At 39.4% G+C, this 21,052-nt stretch overlaps 3 protein-coding genes across 4 annotated transcripts in view; 1 reads left to right on the forward strand and 2 right to left on the reverse strand.

Moving 5' to 3' along the window:
- Positions 1–21,019, forward strand: part of LOC146466744 (organic cation transporter protein-like) — a 58,426-nt gene extending 37,407 nt beyond the window's left edge. The window contains exon 8 of the mRNA XM_085126845.1: positions 19,963–21,019. Within this exon, the coding sequence (XP_084982971.1) occupies positions 19,963–20,012 (50 nt within the window). The 3' untranslated portion in view covers positions 20,013–21,019. The remainder of the gene's footprint in view (positions 1–19,962) is intronic.
- LOC146466745 (uncharacterized) overlaps positions 1–21,052 on the reverse strand; it is a 71,179-nt gene that overhangs the window by 25,687 nt on the left and 24,440 nt on the right. The window contains exons 1-3 of one of the 2 annotated variants that reach the window (XM_085126836.1): positions 9,720–9,888; positions 7,161–7,267; positions 5,049–5,088 (exon numbers count right to left, since the gene is read on the reverse strand). In XM_085126836.1, the coding sequence (XP_084982962.1) occupies positions 5,049–5,088; positions 7,161–7,267; positions 9,720–9,727 (155 nt within the window). In that variant the 5' untranslated portion in view covers positions 9,728–9,888. Of the gene's footprint in view, positions 1–5,048; positions 5,089–7,160; positions 7,268–9,719; positions 9,889–21,052 lie in introns of those variants that run through there. The other variant, XM_085126834.1, reaches the window with a different exon arrangement.
- The window catches only part of LOC146466746 (uncharacterized), a 68,881-nt gene that overhangs the window by 23,707 nt on the left and 24,122 nt on the right, over positions 1–21,052 (reverse strand). The gene's annotated exons all lie outside the window — the stretch shown is intronic.

Below are 21,052 nucleotides of genomic sequence, written 5' to 3' on the forward strand. Positions count from 1 at the left end.
AAGTTTTTCGACGGCCGTTTTGTAATCTTTGTTTTCGCTGGTGTTTTCTACCGTGTCGAAAATCTCGTCTAAAATCTACGATGACTGGTTTTTTCTGTGATAAACTTCCACCTTACACCTTGGTTGGCTAAGTTATCTTCCACAACACTCGGGTCTATCTTCGTTAATTTCATTCATTGAGAGGATGCTTTAAAAATCTTTGCTGCCTTGTGGAATGTAGTCTGGTTGTCGGAATGAGTCACCTGGGCCATTCCTCGTCGATTGACCATACGACGAAAGGCTTGTAGAAAGTCCTCTGTTGTCATACTGTTTAACACGGGAATTTTCGCAGACGAAAATACACACGTAGGCGTTTGAGGTAGATGACTCAGACTCTTCCTTAACTTTAAGGTAGAGCGGACCTGTGAAATCGACGTCAATGTGGGTAAATGGCGGTGCTATCTGTACTCTCTCTGCTGGCAATGGTGCCATCTTTTGCTGAACTGGCTTAGTCTTCCAATGCTTGCAAGTGAGACATTTTCTCAAGAATCGTTTTACTTCTCGTCTTCCTTGAGTAAGCCAAAATTGTTGACGTAGAACTGCAAGAGTCGTCTCTGATCCAGCATGATTAGCTTTCACATTTACATGCATGATCAGTTTCTCTATAACGGCATCTTTGTGTGGAATAATGATTTAATGCTTCTGCTCTTCCGGAATCTGAGCAAATTGAAGACGACCTCCCACCGCTAGCAATTTCTTGGTTTCGTCAAACTGGGGATCGAGTTTAACCAGCAACTTCTCTCGGACACTTGTTTCTTGTTACACAGTTCTTCAATTTCGGGAAGGAAGGCAACTCTTTGTCTGTTTCGCAACCACACGTATTCTGACTCCTGCGCAGACAGTTTTCCTTTCTTTGGCTGTCCATGTAATCGTAACCACTTGAGAATCCACGCAGCTATTGTTACCAAACGTTGCCAGGTTTCGTATCTTGCTGCTAATTCGAGGGTACTTTTCTCAATAGATGGGAGGCAAACAAGACAACTTGCATGAAGTACTTCGTGTGCTTCTTTCCTGGCCTCAACTAGACACTCTGGAGCTGTTTGTCTAACCGGTTCATGGACTGGCCAATGACTGTGAGATTGCTTTAGCCAATTTGGGCCATTCCACCATAATTCGTTTTCCTTAAGTTGAGTTGCTGAAATTCCTCTTGTTAGAAGGTCTGCAGGATTCTGGTTTCCTGGGCAGAATCTCCACTGGTCTGGTGGAACTCTTTCTTGAATGTCTTGAACTCTGTTTCCTACAAAAACTTTCCACTTTGAACTTGGACCTTTTATCCACGAAAGCGCGATCTGGCTGTCTGACCAGGCATAAACTGCGTCCGCCGTTAGTCGGAGAGCTTGCACGACGTAACTTAACAGCTTGGCAGTTATGAATGCAGCAAGGAGCTCTAATCTTGGTAAGAACACGCGTTTAGCTGGTGCAACTCTGGACTTGGCCATAACTAAGTTAGAACTTCTCTTGCCTTCTTCGTCTTTAGCACAAAGGTAAACTGCTGATCCATAGGCCTTCTGACTGGCGTCGCCAAATCCATGGAGCTCCACTTTATCAACGGATGACAAACCACGCAGTAACCATCTAGGAACTTCTTGCTTCCAAGTCTCCCATACCTCAGCGATATCAGAGTCCAGTGGCTGATCCCAGTCTAGGCCTCGAGCCCAAAGTTCCTGGAACAACAACTTTGGTGTCATCAGAAACGGAGCCAGCAACCCCATAGGATCAAACGTTCTAGAGTAGATTAATTAAACTTATTAAACTTTTCTTTGTCTTGGGATCTACCTCGGCTAGGATACTTGTGAACATCAAAACATCATCCTGTGTGTTCCATGTCGTTCCTAGTGCCTTTAGGGAGTCTGACATCTTTTCTGGTTTGGTAGTTGGAATAAGTGTTGGTGCCCTCTCTTGCAAAGAAGTTGCTTTCATCACCTTCTGAGAATTTGAAGCCCATTTTGTTAACGGAAATCCTCCTTTTGAAAGGAGACTGCAAAGATCAACTTTTAGTCGAGCTGCACGGTTGTTGTCTGGAGCACCTGTAAGTATATGGTCCACATACATGTTCTCTTTCACTTCTTTAGCAGCAATTGGATAATCTTTCTCGTGTTCTTGCACATGCTTCTGCACTGTGGCTATGGATAGAAAGGGTGAGGGCGTGTCACCAAATGTTACTCTGGTCATGCAATAAACATCTGGCGTTTGGTCGGCTTGATCTTTGTTCTGATCTTCTCGCTTCAATTTAATTTGGAGAAACATCTTTTTGATGTCTGTCATTGGACCGATCTGATGACATCTGAATCTGATGATAACATGTCCGAGGTGTGGCTGCAACTTCGGTCCTTTCAGAATGCATGAATTGAGAGAAACTCCATCAGCCGACTTGGCACTGCTGTCAAATACAACACGGCATTTGGTGGTGGTCCTCTCTTCTCGGAAAACCGCATGATGAGGTAGATATCTAATCTTGTCTACTTTTTCGTCTTCTTTGTCTATCGCTCGGGCGTGACCATCTACGATGTATTAGTTCACGGCTTCACGATACATTCTCTTCTTCTCCGAATGCCTTGATAGGTTTCTTTCAATGGAGACGAGCCTCTGAATAGCTTATTGGTAGTTATCAATCTTGCAATGCCTTTGGGTAGTTATCATTAGTGACTGAGTAACCTCCAGTGCACTTGTAAGCTCTGCCATACAAACATGATCTCAGATGGGTAAACTTTTGCACGTTGCTAAGCCTGTTATTCGAGTCAACAGATGCGACAAATGCATCGTAAAATGCAGACCATTCTAATACGTTTCCAGAAAACTTGGGCAATTGTAATAACGGCAGCTTAACACCTGTGATATTCTCCGAGTATTCACTTGAAGATTGTTTCACTCCCTTTTCAGTCTTTTTGGCGCTAAACGCCTCGGCCCTTCCGGAGATCCTTAATACTCCTGAGTGAAATTCGTCCCACTCTTTCAAAGTTTCTTCTATCAAGGAATCTTCTTCGACGTTCGCCAAGATTTCCTCTACAGAACGTAAACAGTCAGTTTCATATTGACTCAACCTCTTTAATTGACTTTCCACTCTCCAGGGAGCACTCTCTGCATGAAGCAATTTTTCCAATTCGCTGCACACTCCTTTAGCGTTTTTTCTCCAGAAATTGCAATTTTCGCTTCTCTAAAAGAAATTTTGAATCAGGAGCAAATCGGTCCGAACCTGTTTCAATTCTTGTATCTTCATTGAAAGCTTGTCGTGAGACAGCATGATTCGCTCAGTAGACTCTTTAATGGACTCCGTTAAAGAAATACGGAACTGCAAAAGCGACTCGTCCATGTACTCTCTCATTCGCGAAACGGCATTTTCCAACCTATCGATCCTTTGTTCAACGTCGACTGCTGCAGAAGGAAACAGTAGTTCTTCGTCGGTTGACCGTGGACTTATAGCCCCACTTTTCTTTCGTGGCGCTGGCACAGGAGTTCCAGATAACGCTTTAAACTGTCCTTTGTAATGCTCCAAAAGTCGCCCTTTAAGACTTGCTTTCGTCCCATCCTGTGGTAATCCGAAGGTGTAACAGAAAGCCCTCAAATCCTCGACGGTCAGCTTGTTTACTTATTCCTTCGCCGTAATTCTGTTTCTTCTACTGTAGCTATACTCGTCCCGTTAGCTTCGTTCAGCGACCGAAAACCAAAATGAGCCTCGCTCTGCTACCAGATGTACAGGCCCATTTTTACAACGAATGGGAAAAAACAACGTTTTATTCAACGAATATTTCTTTTACTTTTGATGCTGATTGCAGTTGATTCTCGTCTACTTTAGCATCTAATTTAGTTCGTTTAAAGTCTCCTTGGAGGTCTAATTTCCCGCCCTGGACACGTGATTTGCACGCGATTTGTACACCGTTCAAGTAAAACCACCGAAAGTCAAAACTCAACCGTGATTTATTGACTCCATGCTCGCAACGAATATAAGGGGAGTGGGAGTTCCCTATTGACAGCGTGCTTGTTTGATTGACAGATGTCACAACACTACAGTTAACTCCATAAAAAGTCATGACTATTTAAGACAAAAAGCATCAATGTGTTTTTTTTCTCTTAAGGTCGTAGAGGCAACTTTCTGTGTAGGAGTGAAAACAAAACGTCCAACTAGAAACCCTGTCTGCATACGGGAGACCCCTGTGAGGGGTGTGCGGAGTTTGCCCCCACAGACAAAATATCCTAGGTACGGCCCTGGTACTTCTTGGTTAAAAAACTCCCGAGAATAACTTAGTATTTTCTTAATCAATTGTATGAATAACTCTTCTCTCAATGTCTACTAATGTTGAAGACCTTGAGAAAAGAATTTTTCATACAATTGTCTAAGATTCCAAGGTTAAGAATGAGCATTCACAGCAGTATTTTCTTCTTTGTAGGTTTTTCGGACATTCGAAAATTTTGACAAATCTTCACAAATTTGACTCTTCTTTACTTCACGCCTATTACATAAATCATAGATTCATTATTATTATTATTAACATTAAAATTAATTAAATTGAGAGTTTCAATTATTTAAATAAAAACACCATAATTGCCTAAACATCGATTTCCCTAAAATTATTATATAATTGAAAAGATCTATCTCCTCTTTTAGGACTCGTATAATAATATCTTAATAAGAAAGCGAGACTACAAATGTGAATCACATCGCATGAAGAATTTATGGGAAAGAGAAACTCAGTCGTTTATTGTCACCCACAATTTACTCACTCCATATTCACTTCCATTTAATGAAACGTACACAAGATAAACTAACTTTATGGGATACGTAAGTGCAAACGATGGATTAGCAATGCCATGCTATACTTTTTCCTCCCTTTCCCGTCATCACAAAGGATTATAGATAATGCCACTAGTAATTGGTATTAGTTTTGGGAGGGAAAACGGAAGAAGAATTACCAAACTATCCCAGGGGACTTTTTCCGGGTCATACGCGGCGTGAGTTTTCGAGTCGGTTTCAAAACAAGAACTACTTGCATACAAATCTTTGTAGTACTAACCTTGTATTGGTCTCTAAAATCGTGACGTTCGTCCCAGATGCTAAAAAATATAGGAAATCAAATTTTAGGCTAGCAAATTAACTGAGAATGTTGTTGTTTGTTGTTTGTTTGCAGCGCAACCTAAAGGGATATCATCATAAAGTATCATGGGGCTTTTGACCTCTTTTGTTAAAAATGGTGAAATAGGACCTTTACTTTGCTACAAAATAATTCTAGAACAACGAGAGGAGAGAAATCAACTCAATTCTTGACAGGAACAACTCGTACTCTGTTCTAGCGCATTTTGGAAACAAAAATACGAAAACTTGAAAAACATTAGCCTAACATTTTTCAAGTTTCAATCCATTCCGACCTACTCTGTCTCTGGCCAGGGGCACTAATCGACAGTTTTATTGCACTGGGGTGATAATTTATAACAAAACTAGACAATAATTTTTTGTTTCTGTTTTCAGACAAACATTTTTGGGTTTTGAAATGACATCAAATTTTCGTGTTCCCCCCCTTTTAAGTGAAAGCGACTGTGTGCAACACAGTCATGCCAAAACCTGCACATCCGTGATTTCTGTATAGAGTGAAAACCAGAAACACTTCTCAATTTATTCAGTTCCGCGAACGAAAACTCAAAAGGCACGTAATATGAGAGTACCGGTAAAAAGGAGGGGTCTCTCTCTCTCTCTCTCTCTCTCTTGGAGACTATGGAGGAAATGGGAATAGGAAATGTTAACAAATAGTTTGTCATCGTCAGCTCAGTAACATTAGCATGATGACGCCAATTAGTGAAAGCACGGCCGATTATTTTATTATACAAAAGCTTTCATTTTCTCATAAGCAGAACACAGCAAAATTTGTCAAAAGAATCTTTGCCTTTAAAGGGAACCTCCACTCCGACAACAAATTGACGGTGAATTGTCGGAAATAGTGCCTAAATTCTAAATTTTACTTTAAATAGCAGAAATGACATTCAAGTGTGCTAAAAATTAGATATGATTATCGCCTGTTTTGGATTTTAAATTTCCCGGGCGCCGCCATTTTGGATTTTATGACGTCATATGGTTGCCGCTATTGTCAGTAAGCAGAGTTCTTTTGTGGGAAACAATTGAGCAACCGTTTTACGTCATGAAATCCAAGATGGCGGCGCCCGGGAAATTTAAAATGAAAAATAGGCGATAATCAAATTCTGTTTTGTCCGACACAGAAATACTATTTCCATGTTTTCCAACGAAATTTGAAATTAGATTGCATTTTCAACAATTTAACGTTAATTTATTTCAAGAGTGGAGGTTTCCTTTAAGTTTTCAAAAGGAAAATAACAGAATTTTGTAAACAGCGACTGAAGAAATAGTCACAAGTCACAAGTCGGTTAAAATTGTTGTGCAGTTGCCAAACTGAGCGGATTTCGCTCGACAAGACAAATTTACATTCTCCTCGCAGTCGGCCATGAGTTTCTTTAAGTCCTCTTCATCCGGCTGAGACAACTGAGGCTTCTTCGTTACGTTTTTCAGCCATTTTGTAGCTCAAAACAATTTCCTTGCATATGGCAGTGTTTCCAGTCAAACAAGCAAGGAAATGGCGCGAACAGTTGTATGGTTTCCAGATATGCTTCGCCGGCTACGTTATTTTCTTCTTTCTTATTGGCTCAGAGCTGCGGGCTCTGAATTTTCCATTTTAGCCCGCAAAATACGCCGCAATGCCCGATTCCACAATCCAAACATCAAACCTGTTTACTTACATGGTTATATAGCAGATCATAGAGCAAACGTGGCATGTATTTGTAGTGTAAATATTAATCAATTGAATGTTAAAATGCTGCCAAAAAGGCCTTTCACTACAGAGGAGGCTTCTTGACTGGCTCAGAACAGAAGCAGAAGCACAAATGAAACTGTTGAAATAATAATGCCAATTTTAGATGAAGTTTATTTGATTGTGCAGCCTCTAGAAATAGCCAAACTTCGTTTTCGTGACCACAGAAACAAGACGCGTTTTTTCTTTGGGTTATATACATGCAAATGAAAATTTGAACACAAAATTGAAGAGAGAAAGAAGTTGGGATTGACACAGTAATAGATCTATGCTAATTAAATCGACGCTATAAACACAAGCCGTCACACTTACCTTCATAAGCCCAATTAACCAAAATGTACAAAATTAACAGAATCAGGAAGGAACGATTCACTTCCTTGTACTTTGCTTCCTGCCTTGTCATCACTCGCGTAGTCAATCTGTCAAAATTGATAAACACGTCAAGCTGAATACTAATGTCCATGGAACTTATTATAATCTGGCAGCTAGTTCAGTCGAGCAAAAACTGATTTGCGATGAAAATGAGTGGAGACGCCACCGCCTTGTAAATTAAAAATAAATAAATAAATAAATAAATAAATAAATAAATAAAAAAATAAATAAAAGATACATGTACCGTAATTAAGGAAACGTTTGAGAAACTTTGAATTTTAACTTTGCAAAATCGTACGGACACGAATCGGTATTATGACTATTATGCAATTAACAGAATAAAACGAAATCAGCATAACGAAATTACTGTATGCTTGCATTTAGACTTGGTTCCCACTAACGACGTAAGGGCCGCTTATGTCGTAGTGAGAACTCCGAATAATATAATCATAAAGATGATTATGATCGACATAATCATAAGAAGAGATCGAACATTTTCGGCATCTACTAAAACCAGGAACACCGGAACGAAAGCACCGGAACCACTGAAAAATATAAAGACTTTTTATCAAGGATTTTTAAAAATTTTTGATTTTGGGCTCGCGAAACGTTAAATCCGCGAGCCCAAAATTAAACATCACACCTTCTACGCAGGATTCTAGTCATATCCTGCACGTATTTCTTATGGGTGTTTTGTTGTTCATACCCTTACGGGAACGTGATTTGTATTATAAAAGTTATGTAAAAATAAGTTCCCCATGTAATCTTGTTCCATACTCCCTGATGAAGTCTGTAGTTATCAGACGAAACCGGTCGGAGAGTAAAGACCAATAAACCTTGAGTCAACAAGATTTCGTTGCTGTGTGCTGCTCACTAGTACCTTGATAAAATTTTTTCTATATGTTTTGGTGGTTCCAGTGGTTTCGTTCCGGTGTTACGGGTTTTACGTCTACGATTATCATTCTGATCGTTACGTCGCTAGTGGGAACCAAGCCTTACTATCATTAAGGTACTAATAGCATAAAAAGACGGGTAAATCAAAAGTAGCGTACTACTTACGCATTCACACTACCAGTTCAAAGTTATTTAGCATACCTCAGTAACCGACTATCACGTAAACGCGCCATCTGATTGGCTACATAGGTACCGTCTATCGATCGATAGACGGCACCTGTAGCTGTTGAAAATGGCTTCTCCTTCGCGAAGTTTGTGAAGAAGACGTACAAAACGTTTTGCAAAGTGCCATTCCAGAAAAAACAAAAAACAAAGAAAGCTACAAAGTATGGAATATAGGTTTTTAAAGTAAGTGCAAAACAATTTCCGAAATAAAGTGCTTTATTTAAAACCAACAATCAACAACCAACAAAACCGAGCAATTGCAAAAGCTTTTTTAAAGTAGTCAACTGGGACAACTGGGAAATGCAGATTCAAAAGATCCTTAACAATTACAGCAAACCGCGTGGTTTTACACATACCTGTATTTCGGGAAGAGAGGAAGAGAAAAAACCAACGCAGTCTCACTCCAAAGATGTTTATCCTCCGCCAAACACCCTAGGTTAGACGATATTTTGAGCTGCGAAGAATTTACAGGGGCGGTTTTGTCGACAAAAAACCAACGACAACAACGACGAAGCAGACGGCAAAATGTTTGTCAACTCTTTTCCAGAATTTGAAAATGAAAAGGACTTTGAAATTAAGCTTAGTTTGAGCTTGACATCAATTTTTCTTCTACGGTTTGCAAGTTTCTGAGACTGCGCAATGTATGGCGAGATCACTGTGTAGCTTTGTTTTAATTGATGAATGAACTTTGATGAATGAACTTTGCAAATGCGCCAGTTTGTCAGAACGCGCGCGATTTAACATGCATCATTGCACAGGTGTATCAAAATTTATGAATTAAAAATATTTTTTGCTTGATAGATCGATCACTGAGGTATGCTAAAACAATTAGACGGCTCGCTCTCGGTTTCTATCGCCTTTGATAGTTGGCTCGGGGCTTCGCCCCTCGCCGACTATCAGCCGATAGAAACCTCGAGCTTGCCGTCTAATTGTTAAATATTTAACAACTGTGTAATACAGAAAGGATTATTGAGTTCTTGAGGCGATCTTGTTCGCGACAGATGCGGTCAGGCAAAAATTAAATCGAGGTTTCGTATCTCAAGTCCTCAAGCTAAGAGGCCGTAAACGAAATAAACTATTATATTTATCTTTGTTGAAGAAAAAGTGTAGTCGACACCAGCATTTGACAGATTCCTGTAGTTGATTTGTACCCATGTATGTGGATGTTTGCAAAATATCATACACTCAAAACAGCATGAATTGGTTTCAAATCAGTCATGCACGCAATGCCAAAATGATATCAGTCTTAAATTAAACGTTCATCTTTTTCTTGATCAGTTTCTTATTTTGGAGAAGCAATTAAATTCGATTCAACCAGCTGGGCAGAGCAGTAGCACGATATTTTTAAAATACTTCCGTAGTACCGACAATTCTAATTACCTTTCCATCTGAATACAACTGTAATATTCAAGAGCTCCTGTCTTCGTTTCTTCCTATAGGCCTTTTGCTACTCGAATTTGTAGTTTCCCTGTTGTTTTGCTCTCTAGGACGTACTAGTTTCATTGAATTTAGAACCAGGAGCTATGCGTGGGCTAAAATAGAACGGATGTGTGGTCACTGTGGGTTTGTGGCATGCGCCTGGTGACGCTTGCCAATGACCTTTTGCGCTGATACGGAAATAACTGTGCCAGCTCAAAATAACATTGAATTAAAGTGAAAAATTCCAACATTACGTTGCCAAGAGAAGATATAATTGCACTAGTGAAGTACAAAAAAACCTCTCGATAGCTTTCAGTGGAATATAAGAAATAATAAGAAATATAAGTAATAGAAACCGACGTTTCGGTGCATCTTGCGCCAATATCAAGGTTACATAATTAATGATAAAAAAGGCGGTTGTGAATAGGCTAAGTTGAAAGCGAATTTGCATAGAAAAGTGCCAAGCTAATTACATGAATACTTTAGCACGAAGAGAATCAGACTGTACATTCATTCTATTTACAAGCATTATTCTAAAGAACAGTCCAACATGAACGCACGACGGTGAATTTTTCATTTTCTTTCCTAACTTATACGCCACTCCTTCCAATTTGGTTCCTGGATAGTTTGCCACTTTTGTAAAAGGTGAGCGAGTTGAAATAGTCGCGAAGTAACACAAATAAAATATAGTTATATTTCCAGGTTACGTTTTCGTTGCCGTTGCCGTCGTCGCTGCTTCACCTCCCTAATTTGCCGCTGTTTGCAACATCTTAAATAAACCCGTAAAGTTTGCCATTTTGAAAAATAAGACAAACGCATGCGCAGTCTATTTTTGTCTAGGCTTTCACCGGCCGTTCGCCTTGGATACGTCACCGAAATGAATTGACCGTGAGGGCCTGGGAGAAAGCCGTATAGGGACTAGGCAAGGTTTCTATCACTTATATTTCTTGTTTCATGTATTTCCAAATCGTTTCGTATAAGATATGAAGTGATAGAGTCAAATCAGTGAAATAAAATTTGTATTCTGGTTGGCTGACGAAGCGAGGGTAATTAGCGTGGAATTGCATTTCATTTGCACAAATGTCACACAAGCCACCGGAAACGAACAAGATGTCTTCCCAATCTTGAAATGAAACTTGATTTCTCAGAAAGACTGAAAAAGCATCTCGCTCTCCGAAGCACAGCGATCATGATCACCGGCAAAGCAAAAAAAAGAGAAAAGCTCAAGACAACCAAACTACAGACGCCAATGCCAGTCCGAACTGCCAGTTGCAGAAGCTATGTCTGGCATTGTAGCTTTACACAGAAGCTAAGAGAGCTTGATTTTAGAAAGCACAGAAAAGTACAAATACGTTCGTAGACACTTGCAGTCGTGGTATCAGGGAAAGTACGATGAAGAGCTAGACCTCAACAGTATTTCAAAACAAGAAGCACCACATCTCCTGGAGCAGTTCTTGAAGGGGCCAAAAACCATTGCTCCAACGCGTTTCTGAACTTCTTTAATGTCAAATATCCGATGCGGTAAACGTTACGATAAACGATGCGAAAGCAATATTCGATACGGTTGCTAGAGAAATAAACAAGGAAAATACAGGTTACTACAGCAAAAGGACGAACCAAAACACAAGAATATAGAAATAACAAACTAAGCAGAAATGACGAGCCAAAAAATAATACTTACAAACGTTATATGGCCTTTAAAACGGACAAACGAAGCGATGTAGGAAAAAACGCAAAACCTAAAACTGTATCCTCCAAAGCACAAAACGAGAGTGAATAAAAAGCAAAGACGCGAATTTATACTAATGAACTAAGGAACAATAGACAAAGTTATGCAGAAAAAACTAACAGAATAATAATGAAAACGACATGCAAGCGTGACACACAAAAAAATGTTTCAAAACAAAAGAGTTCATTCATGAAGAATGCCGCCGCAACAAGTTCTTTTTAGAAATATTCCAAACGACAAAAAAAAAAACAAAGTAAAGGAATCTGAACCGGGAACAGGCGAGAGGCGCAAAACCTATCTTTCTATTCGCGCACAGGTTCACAGAGACTACGATTGTTCAAGTGTACGCCCCAACCAATGAAGCAGAAGACGAGGCAAAAGAGACCTTCTACGATCAACTACAGAAGGTATTGGATACAGTTCCCAGGCACGACATGCTCTTGGTGATGGGGGACTGGAATGCCAAAGTGGGAGAGAGTCAGGAGGGCGAGAGTGGCATTGTCGGGAAACATGGTCTAATATGCGAGAGAAATGACAATGGCGACCGCTTTGTGTCCTTTTGTGCGTATAACAACCTTGCTATAACATCAACCATGTTCCCTCATAAGGATGTGCATAAGTACACGTGGACCTCCCCAGACGGTCGGCACCGGAACCAGATTGATCATGTGACAGTCAGGGCTCAATTCAAGAGGTCAGTGCAAGATACAAGAGCGCATAGGGGGGCTGATGTGGGAAGCGACCACAATCTTGTAATAACTAAAGCTAAACTCAAATTGAACAGCACTGGCAAGAAGCAGGAGGGGACCATCAGGTTTGAGGAGAGCAAGTTGAGAGAGCCTGCGATTAGACAACAGTTTCAGCTCGAGTTGAGAAATCGATTCCAAATCCTACAGATGACAGATGAGAACGACATGGATGAAGATGATAACCGGATTAGTGAACAGCCTGACCAAGGCAACAGCAACAGCATAGACCACACGTGGCAGAAGATCAAAACTGCATACACTGATACTGCAATGAGGGTACTAGGGCGAAGAAAGAAGAAAAGCAAGAGCTGGATTAGTATGGAAAGCTGGAGAGAGATCGAAGAGAGAAGGAGACTGAAAAAGAAAATAGGAGATGCACGATCGGAGAGGCTGAAGAACAAAGCTCGAAACGACTACAGAGAAAAGGACAAGGGGGTGAAGAGAAGCCTCAGGAAAGATAAGAGAGACTGGATTAACGGTGTAGCACGAGAAGCAGAGGAGGCTGCGAGTCAGGGCCAAATGAAGGGAGTATATGAAGCAACCAGGAGATTATGCAACGAAGGGCCAAGAAAGGCAGGAATGGTGAAGAGCAAGGAAGGAAAGTTATTGACTAAAGAAGACGAGGCTAAAGCAAGATGGAAAGAGCACTTCATGGAAGTCTTAAACCGGCCAGTTCCCGAAGTTGCTATTGAGATGGAAGAGGCAGACGTAGTGAATAACAGCATCAATACAGGAGAAATAACAAGGGAGGAGATTAGGAGTGCATTGAGGGACATGAAAAGTGGAAAGGCGCCAGGTATTGATAGTATCACGGCAGACCTTCTGAGGGTTGACATTGACACCACAGTTAGTGTCCTGTATGAGTTATTCAACAAAATATGGGGGGAAGAAAGTATTCCAGAGGACTGGTCCAGGGGGCTTATCATCAAACTGCCCAAGAAAGGGGACTTGACGAGTTGTGGAAACTGGAGAGGTATCACCCTCATGTCTATTGTCGCCAAGGTGTTGGGAAGAGTCTTGATCAAGAGGATTGTTGCTGGAACGGATGCTGAGTTGAGAAGAGAACAAGCTGGCTTTAGAAAAGGAAGGAGCACGACTGAGCAGATCTTCATATTGCGAAATATAATTGAACAAGTAGCCGAATGGAACACCAGCCTCTACCTTTGTTTTGTGGACTACAAGAAGGCCTTCGATAGCATACACAGAGACACTCTCTGGAAGATCATGAGGTGCTATGGAATACCAACTAAGATCGTGAAAATGGTGCAAGTCATGTATACTAACTGCACATGTGCTGTGGTAGATGGTGCTGGAAGATCAGATTGGTTCGAAGTGAAGTCAGGCGTCAAACATGGTTGCAACATGTCAGGGTTCCTGTTCCTTTTGGTGATTGATTGGGTGATGAGAAGATCAGTCGAATGCACAAGGACAGGTATTAGGTGGAGGTTGACAACTATGTTGGAGGACTTAGATTTTGCAGATGACTTAGCTTTCATCTCAAGTACATTCACGGAGATACAGTCGAATATTAACCATCTCAGTAGTAATGGTAAAGGAACAAGCTTAAAGATTAACACCAAGAAAACCAAACTGATGAGAATCAACGCCAACAGCAACAACACAGTTGTTATAGATGGGCAGGAAGTAGAGGATGTGGATTGCTTTGACTACCTAGGAGCACGAATAACCAAGCATGGAGGGGCTGAGGACGATATCAAGCACCGTCTAGGGAAAGCTACAGGAGCATTTAACAAACTAACTAAGATCTGGAGAAGTGGACAACTGAGCTCGCCATCTTGCCTACCATTTACAGTATCCGATATCTATACATATGCTTACTTAAGAGGCATGAAACTTAATTCTAAGAAATGCAAAGAAATGATCATTAACTTTATGCAGTATAGCCCATTCCCCCCTGGCCCCCTTACCGTTGGGGGTTCTGTCATTGAAAGGGTTGTGACCTATAAGCTCTTAGGTGTCTATATCTCTGAAGATCTTTCATGGAACGTACACATAGAGCATATAGTCAAAAAGGCCAACAAGCGTTTGTACGCACTGCGTGCGCTTAAGAAGAGTGGCCTCACTATCAAGCAGCTAGTGCAAGTGTACTGTAGCATTGTACGATCTGTACTAGAATATGCCTGCCCTGTTTGGGCAGCTCTGCCTAAGTACTTAGATGACGCTATAGAATCTGTACAAAAAAGGGCCCTGCGCATCATTCTGCCGAATTGTCACTATGACGAGCCCTAATTCAATCTGACATCACTGCCTTTTCCCAGAGAAGGTAGGAAGCTTGCACAAATTTTATCAAGCGTGATTGCCTGTCGTCTCCTGTCCTTAAGCCATTAATTCCTCGCGTGTCAATTGACAGGCCGTACTGCCTCCGATCAGGCGAACGTGTTCCGGTGCGCTTTGTCCCCAAGACAAAGCGGTTCGCAGATTTCTGCACCATTAAGTATCAAGACCAGTTGTAATCCTTTTCTCAGTTATGTTTTCTCTGTTATTTAGTGCTTTAATCATATTTATATAATTATTTATCTGACTGTCTTTATACCGTAGTGTCTTGTACTATTGTCACTGACCATCCTTGTAATTCAGCCTTTTAGGCTGCGAGAGGGATATCAATAAACTATTATTATTATTATTATTATTATTATTATTATTATTATTATTATTATAAGTGGCTGTGGTCTTTTCCCTATTCAATGTTGATTTAACATCCCACATTTGAAAAAAACAAAACTAAAGCAAAACAAAACCAAACATGAACACTGAGAGAAGGAGTGAAGAAGAAAAGCTCAGAACGGTCAAAGGGAAAGAAGTAGAATGCTGTTGTGATCTAGCGAAGTGACAATTCTAGACCTTTCATCATCTATTACATCGAAAACTGACGAGAGTTGTAGCATTTGAATTTAGTTCACAGGAACACTGCTCTAACGTATCATCAGACGGGTTTACCAAAGGTTATTGGCACATACATATTTTTTAATAACAGTTGGGGATAGTTAGGTGAGGAGTCTGTGTTACTTGGCCTTCTATTTCCCTAACCTCATTTTAGCATCGGGTAAAACTTTTGATCTGTCAATGGAAATCGCAAACCGTGTACACCTCTGTGTACAGTATTGTATGTATGAGCTTTTATTTCAACGAGCTTGGACTGGTGATCCTCAATGACTAGGCTCGTTCTGGCTTCTTCTCATTGCAGGTTTGTGAATGGCATGGTGTATTATGGGCTCTTTTTAAGCTCAGGAGAATTTGGTGGCAGCATCTATCTGAATTTTGCACTTACAAGCTTGGTGGAAATCCCTGGAAACATTTTGGTCATTCACAACGGTAACTGGTAAATGTCAGAAAACACTACGTACTATTGTTCTCAGGATAACAGCGAGATTCGGCCTGGAAAGAGGCCATTTCATATTTTCACTTCGAGAAATTTTGAAGACTGACATATTCTCTGCGAAATGTTATTTGGTCCTCCGTACCGCGGACCCCGATAGTTACTTTTACCAACAGGTAAATGACTGTTCTTTTATAATTAAAGTCATGGCAATCCTACATTATAAGGAAAGATTGAAAACAAGTCGTTGCGGATAAATAGAATTAAAACTTACCATTCATATCGATGGGAAAAATGTTATGAAAATTATATCGAAAGATTAAAACATATTTCCAATTCGTTTTATGATTTAGGTTCGGCCGTAAGAAGACTACAGTTGCTTATATGATTGCAGCGGGAATTTCAGTATTGGCGGTTTCCTTTATTCCACATGGAACAAACAACACAGGTGCCAGTCATGATACACTTGCAATGATGGCTAGGGGTATCATTTTCTATTCCATCCAATCCAATCCATTCCAATCCAGTTTTCCAACAAAACGGTTAAATACATTGAAGTCTTATACTATTTTTTTTTTGTGGTAAAAAAGAAAAGTTAATTTAACAAGCATATCGAATGCATATACATCTCGTAGTATTTATTCGAGGTAAAAAAACAAAACAAACAACAATAGGTAGCAAAACGATACACTAACTGCTAAGTCATCATTTTTCCGACCAACAAGGACAAGGTCTTTTCTCTGTATGATATATTCCTCTGATACTTTTTATTAGCTTATGCGCTATGAAAATTTACACTCACTGTTACCTTAAAAAAGATGCCACTTCTTTGGGAACGTATTTCCTTCATTTTTTCCTAAACTCATAAGACAATTGCCCAAAGTTGAAAACGCGAAGCGTTTTACTAGATTTTAGCTCCGAACTTTGGACTTGAGGACATTAAATCATATGAAATTCAGTCAGCTGCTTAAAATGCAAAGGGAAGTTAAAGGCTCCCAAAATGGACATGTTTTTTACTTCAGTTTATACTACATGTTCAGTTGAAGTAGTAACAAATATTTTGTTGCGATTGTCCAGCGAAGAGTATAGTCGCTCAAGAGCAACCAGACCACTCGTGATAGGCGTATCCTGATCCTGAGGGGTAGTTGATTAACAAACAAAGGCACCAAAATTAATGTGCTTGTTGTCTTGCTGGTCGAGTAACCCTTGGTACACTGAGAAAAATGTTTATCACCACTTCATTTAACACCTTGTACGTTTTCTCAGCTAAGCTATTTCCTACAGTGGTGAGGTGAGATTTAGGATACGAATGTTTGATAGTCTTCTGCGGTTGACGTATCAGTTTTTCAAATTACGCAGAAATTTTCAATTAAATGTCGTGAAACCAAAACCAAAGTAATATTTTGACCAATCTCAACACACGTAAGCAGCGCCACGAACCAATCAGAATTCGAAGCAAATGCATGTAACCGGCGTGAAGCGCAGGAAAACACGTGCGACCATGTCGTGATTGATTTTGGTTTAGTTTCTCATTTGTTGAAAATTGACGCGAGTTTTGTTAACCAATCACAGAGTGCAGTAAAGCAAAACCAAAGCAATTACCAAATTACTTTCGACACGCAATTAAAAACCGCTCTAATAATCGAATGATGAGTATCAGCAATAACTTGGCTTGATCGTGTTCAAGGGGAATAGTCGCCACGATACTAACCTTGTTTTTTGGTTGAACATGGTGCAAAAATGACTTTGTTGCATAAAGAGTCTACAATACCGGGAGGAAGAAATTAACTGAATTCTTAAAGGATGATCTGTTTGAGCGCAGTTTGAAGACGGCAATGCGAGAATTTGAAAAAAGTTAGCTTCACCTTTTTCGAGTACTAGTTGCAATTCAAACCGGCCCAGTCCATCTATGGCCAGAGACAATCTGGACAGTCTTAGTACACTAAGGTGGTACTGGGCTACTACTCTTAGATTTCTGTTCACACCAAAACGTTGTGCGGTTTTTAAAATGACATCAAATCTTTGTAAATCCTTTCTTTTAACGCTAAAGAGAGGTAATTACTATCTGCTTCTAAATAACCTTGCCACGATCGATGTTTCTTGGCTCAATATTTGTTTTCTTAAATAGTTTTGGGGTTTTACCCCTGAAAAACACTCAGAATAGTTTTATCTGACTTCCAGATTCTTTAAATAGAGCTATTACACCGCTCGTATTATTGGCCGCCAGAAAGAAATCAGAACATCTACCTGAAAATGAACCCAGAATGGAAGAATGACCGGCCGCGTACAAAAAATCGGAACCCAGTATTTTCTCCTTTGCTCAAATTACAGTCTCATCTACTTCGCATAAATTCTTTCATCTCTTGTACAACGTTATGTAATGTTTAAAACACGAGCAGCAGTGCTGCGCCTCGTGGTTAACACGTGCTGCGAGTTTTTTGAACGGCTTCAAAAACATTCCTGGAAAAACGTGTGTCAAGATATTCAAAACAATGATGCCTTTGTGAACGTTGGAAATTAGCATACGAGAAAAACATTAAACACCGCATACTAATAAGGAGGAGGTTTTATCGGATATAAAACCACTGCATGTGATGTTTTATCGACCATTTGATAGGCCAATGGGCTTATGAATTATTAATGAGCTTTTTAAGATGAAATTCTCTAAAGTTGCGTTTAAGCAAGTTTGACTCCTCCAGTTTTATCTGGAGATATATGCTGAAACCAAAAATAAACTAATTTGGACGTATGATGTAACGATGTCCTGTTGTGTCAGCAACACCTCATTATCAATTCCTGCACAGTTCTTGCTTACTAATGTATAATGATGGAAATGCGTAACCATACACAATGCAACATTATATTTATTCGCCTTAATTTTAGTTAACAACAGCTATTCCTGTTGAGTATGAAACCTTCGAAGAATGAACAAAATGGATGGCTAACGACAAGATTCTGTCACGAAAAAGTGTCATTTCAAAAACATGCTCCGCCACATAAAAAAGGTAGTTACGTCAACAAGGTGTCTTCAACATAACTCAATGTTACAGCAACGTTTATCTCTTAAGAATAATGTTATCACACAAAAAACCATCAGTGCTCACTTCTTCACTGTTTAACCTTGATTTGGTAATTTTCTCATATCGTTTTTTTCCCTTCTGAGATCAGTGGCAGAGGGTGGACTACATATTAACACGTACAAGCAATTTATCTTTGAGGTCCTCAGTGGATAACGTCTCCCTTTTGTCTTTTGTTTTAGAAATAGTGGCATGGGTTTGGTGTCCGTTGCTAGTCGTATCGGCGCTGCTAGCTCGCCGTTTGTTGTTCAGATGACTCGCATTAATTCTATTTTACCGTTTGCTTTGATGGGTGGCTTATCATTCCTTGATGCTGTCATGTGTTGGGTTCTTCCTGAGACCTTGGGAAAAAGGACCGCTGAAGTTATGGAGGATACTGGGAAGGAAAATGGTATTTATTTTGTTTATAAGACAAATTCACAATTTTTGAAATCAATGATTGGGTGGATTTAGGTTTGAATTGTTGTACGAAGATCCAAAGAGTGATATTTCCGTTCAGATTGTTAAAAGAATTAATTAAGTATTAAAGAGGTCTCGACAACATGAGAAGCGAATAACGTTTCCAAGAGATAGTCTATTTCTCATATGAAGGACGTTCCCTCTCTTGAAAGTCACGAAAATGGTTAAGATGTACAACACACTAAACTCCATGCCAAAGACCAAACAGACAAACAAATAAACACACGGTGAAGAGCAAGAAGCTAGTAAGCCCATACAAACTGGCTTCGAATGTAACTTGATCACTAACAAATTCTTAATCAAAACTTAGGGTTGGGATGAAACTTATCAAAAAACGGGCAAGAAAACTTTATACACTATTGGAGGAGAACTAGCAATGCCGGCCATCCTTGCAAAAATGTTGAGCCAACTTGTTGCAAAAACAGGCGTGAATTTCTGAATTCTATGTGTGAAGCGCACTTGAAAAAATGTTCTCATGTAATAATAATAATGATAATAACAAATACTTTATTTATACCGCAAAGATAGATCAGCTGAATTAAAAGAAAAACAGCTGGTATGGATCTATGTGCAGATAACAAAAATATTACAAAATTAGAAACGATATAAGTAATAGAAATAAGGAAGACTAATATTAACCTGATTAAAAAAGGTGATAAACAATAAACAACAATCTAAATTCTGCATTTATGCTGTAATCTGTCTGCTCTAGCAAATGCTGAAATGTTTTTGCCTTAAAAGCTCCTAAATTTAAGCCTCTAGCCCGTAGTTCTTTGGGTAAATCGTTCCATTCCTTTCCTTCTGTGAATGTGTATCATTATTAACTTTCCGTTATCTTACTTTTCTATTTGAGATAGGGAATACTTATCAGCCGAACTTGAACAACTAAATGAAAAGGTGTAGCTTCATCAAGTCAGAGAAAGAAATATCATATGTATGAAGTATGCCGCGAAAAATTACCGATAATTTTATAATACTCTATTTAGTGCCGATTGTCCGGAGCTTTGACAATTATAGAAGCAAAGCATTTTTTCTTTGAATGGCTATAGTCTAACCTGATACAGATTGCTCACTTAAAGAGAAATTCCACTCTGACAACAAACTTTGACGTTAAATTGTTAAAAATATCTAAATTGTAAATTTAAGTTTGAAAAGTAAAAATAACATTCAAGTGTGCTAAAAATTAGATATGATTATTGTCTGTTTTCGCTTTTAAATTTCCCACGCGCCGCCATTTTGGATTTTGTGACGTCATACGGTTGCCGCTATTGTCAGTGAGCGGAAGTTCTTTTGTGTGAAACAATTGAACAACCGTATTACGTCATTACGTCATGAAATCCAACATGGCGGCGCCCGGGAAATTTAAAAGCGAAAGTGAGCGATAATCAAACCCTGTTTTGTCTAACAGAAATATTATTTTCATGATTTCCAACAAAATTTAAAAGTATATTGTATTTTCAACAATTTAACGTTAATTTATTTTGTCGTTGGAAAATTGAGAGGATTCTATCCGACGGTATACTGATGTTTTATAACACTGCTGAAATCTATCTCAGCTAATAAAACGACATTAGTTATTTTATGTGTATAGTATCGCTTCAAATACCGTGCAGCGAGTGGAACTTGATATGTTAATGTTTCCATGGCAATCATGTTCAAACGGCTGGTAGTAAAATTGTAGAGAATTTGTTATTTTTGTTGTTGTTGTTTTTTTAAGGTGACCCGCTCCTATTTATTGGCGCGTTGTCAACATTTGTGAATCGAGATTTTGGCAGAAAAAATTCAACCGTTTTCGTTGAGTTTCGACACTCTTATCAAGAAATCTTTGAACTTTAAAAATATTTTATTTATTTTGTTACGATAGTAAACGATTTTTTTTTAAGAAATCAGCTTTCAAATAAGCCTCCAAGCTCTTAAGTTTTATATTTGCAAGTTCCATGGCA

The sequence above is a fragment of the Pavona decussata genome, unplaced genomic scaffold, assembly GCF_977016875.1.
Source record: "Pavona decussata unplaced genomic scaffold, jaPavDecu1.1 SCAFFOLD_141, whole genome shotgun sequence".
NCBI lineage: Eukaryota > Metazoa > Cnidaria > Anthozoa > Scleractinia > Agariciidae > Pavona > Pavona decussata.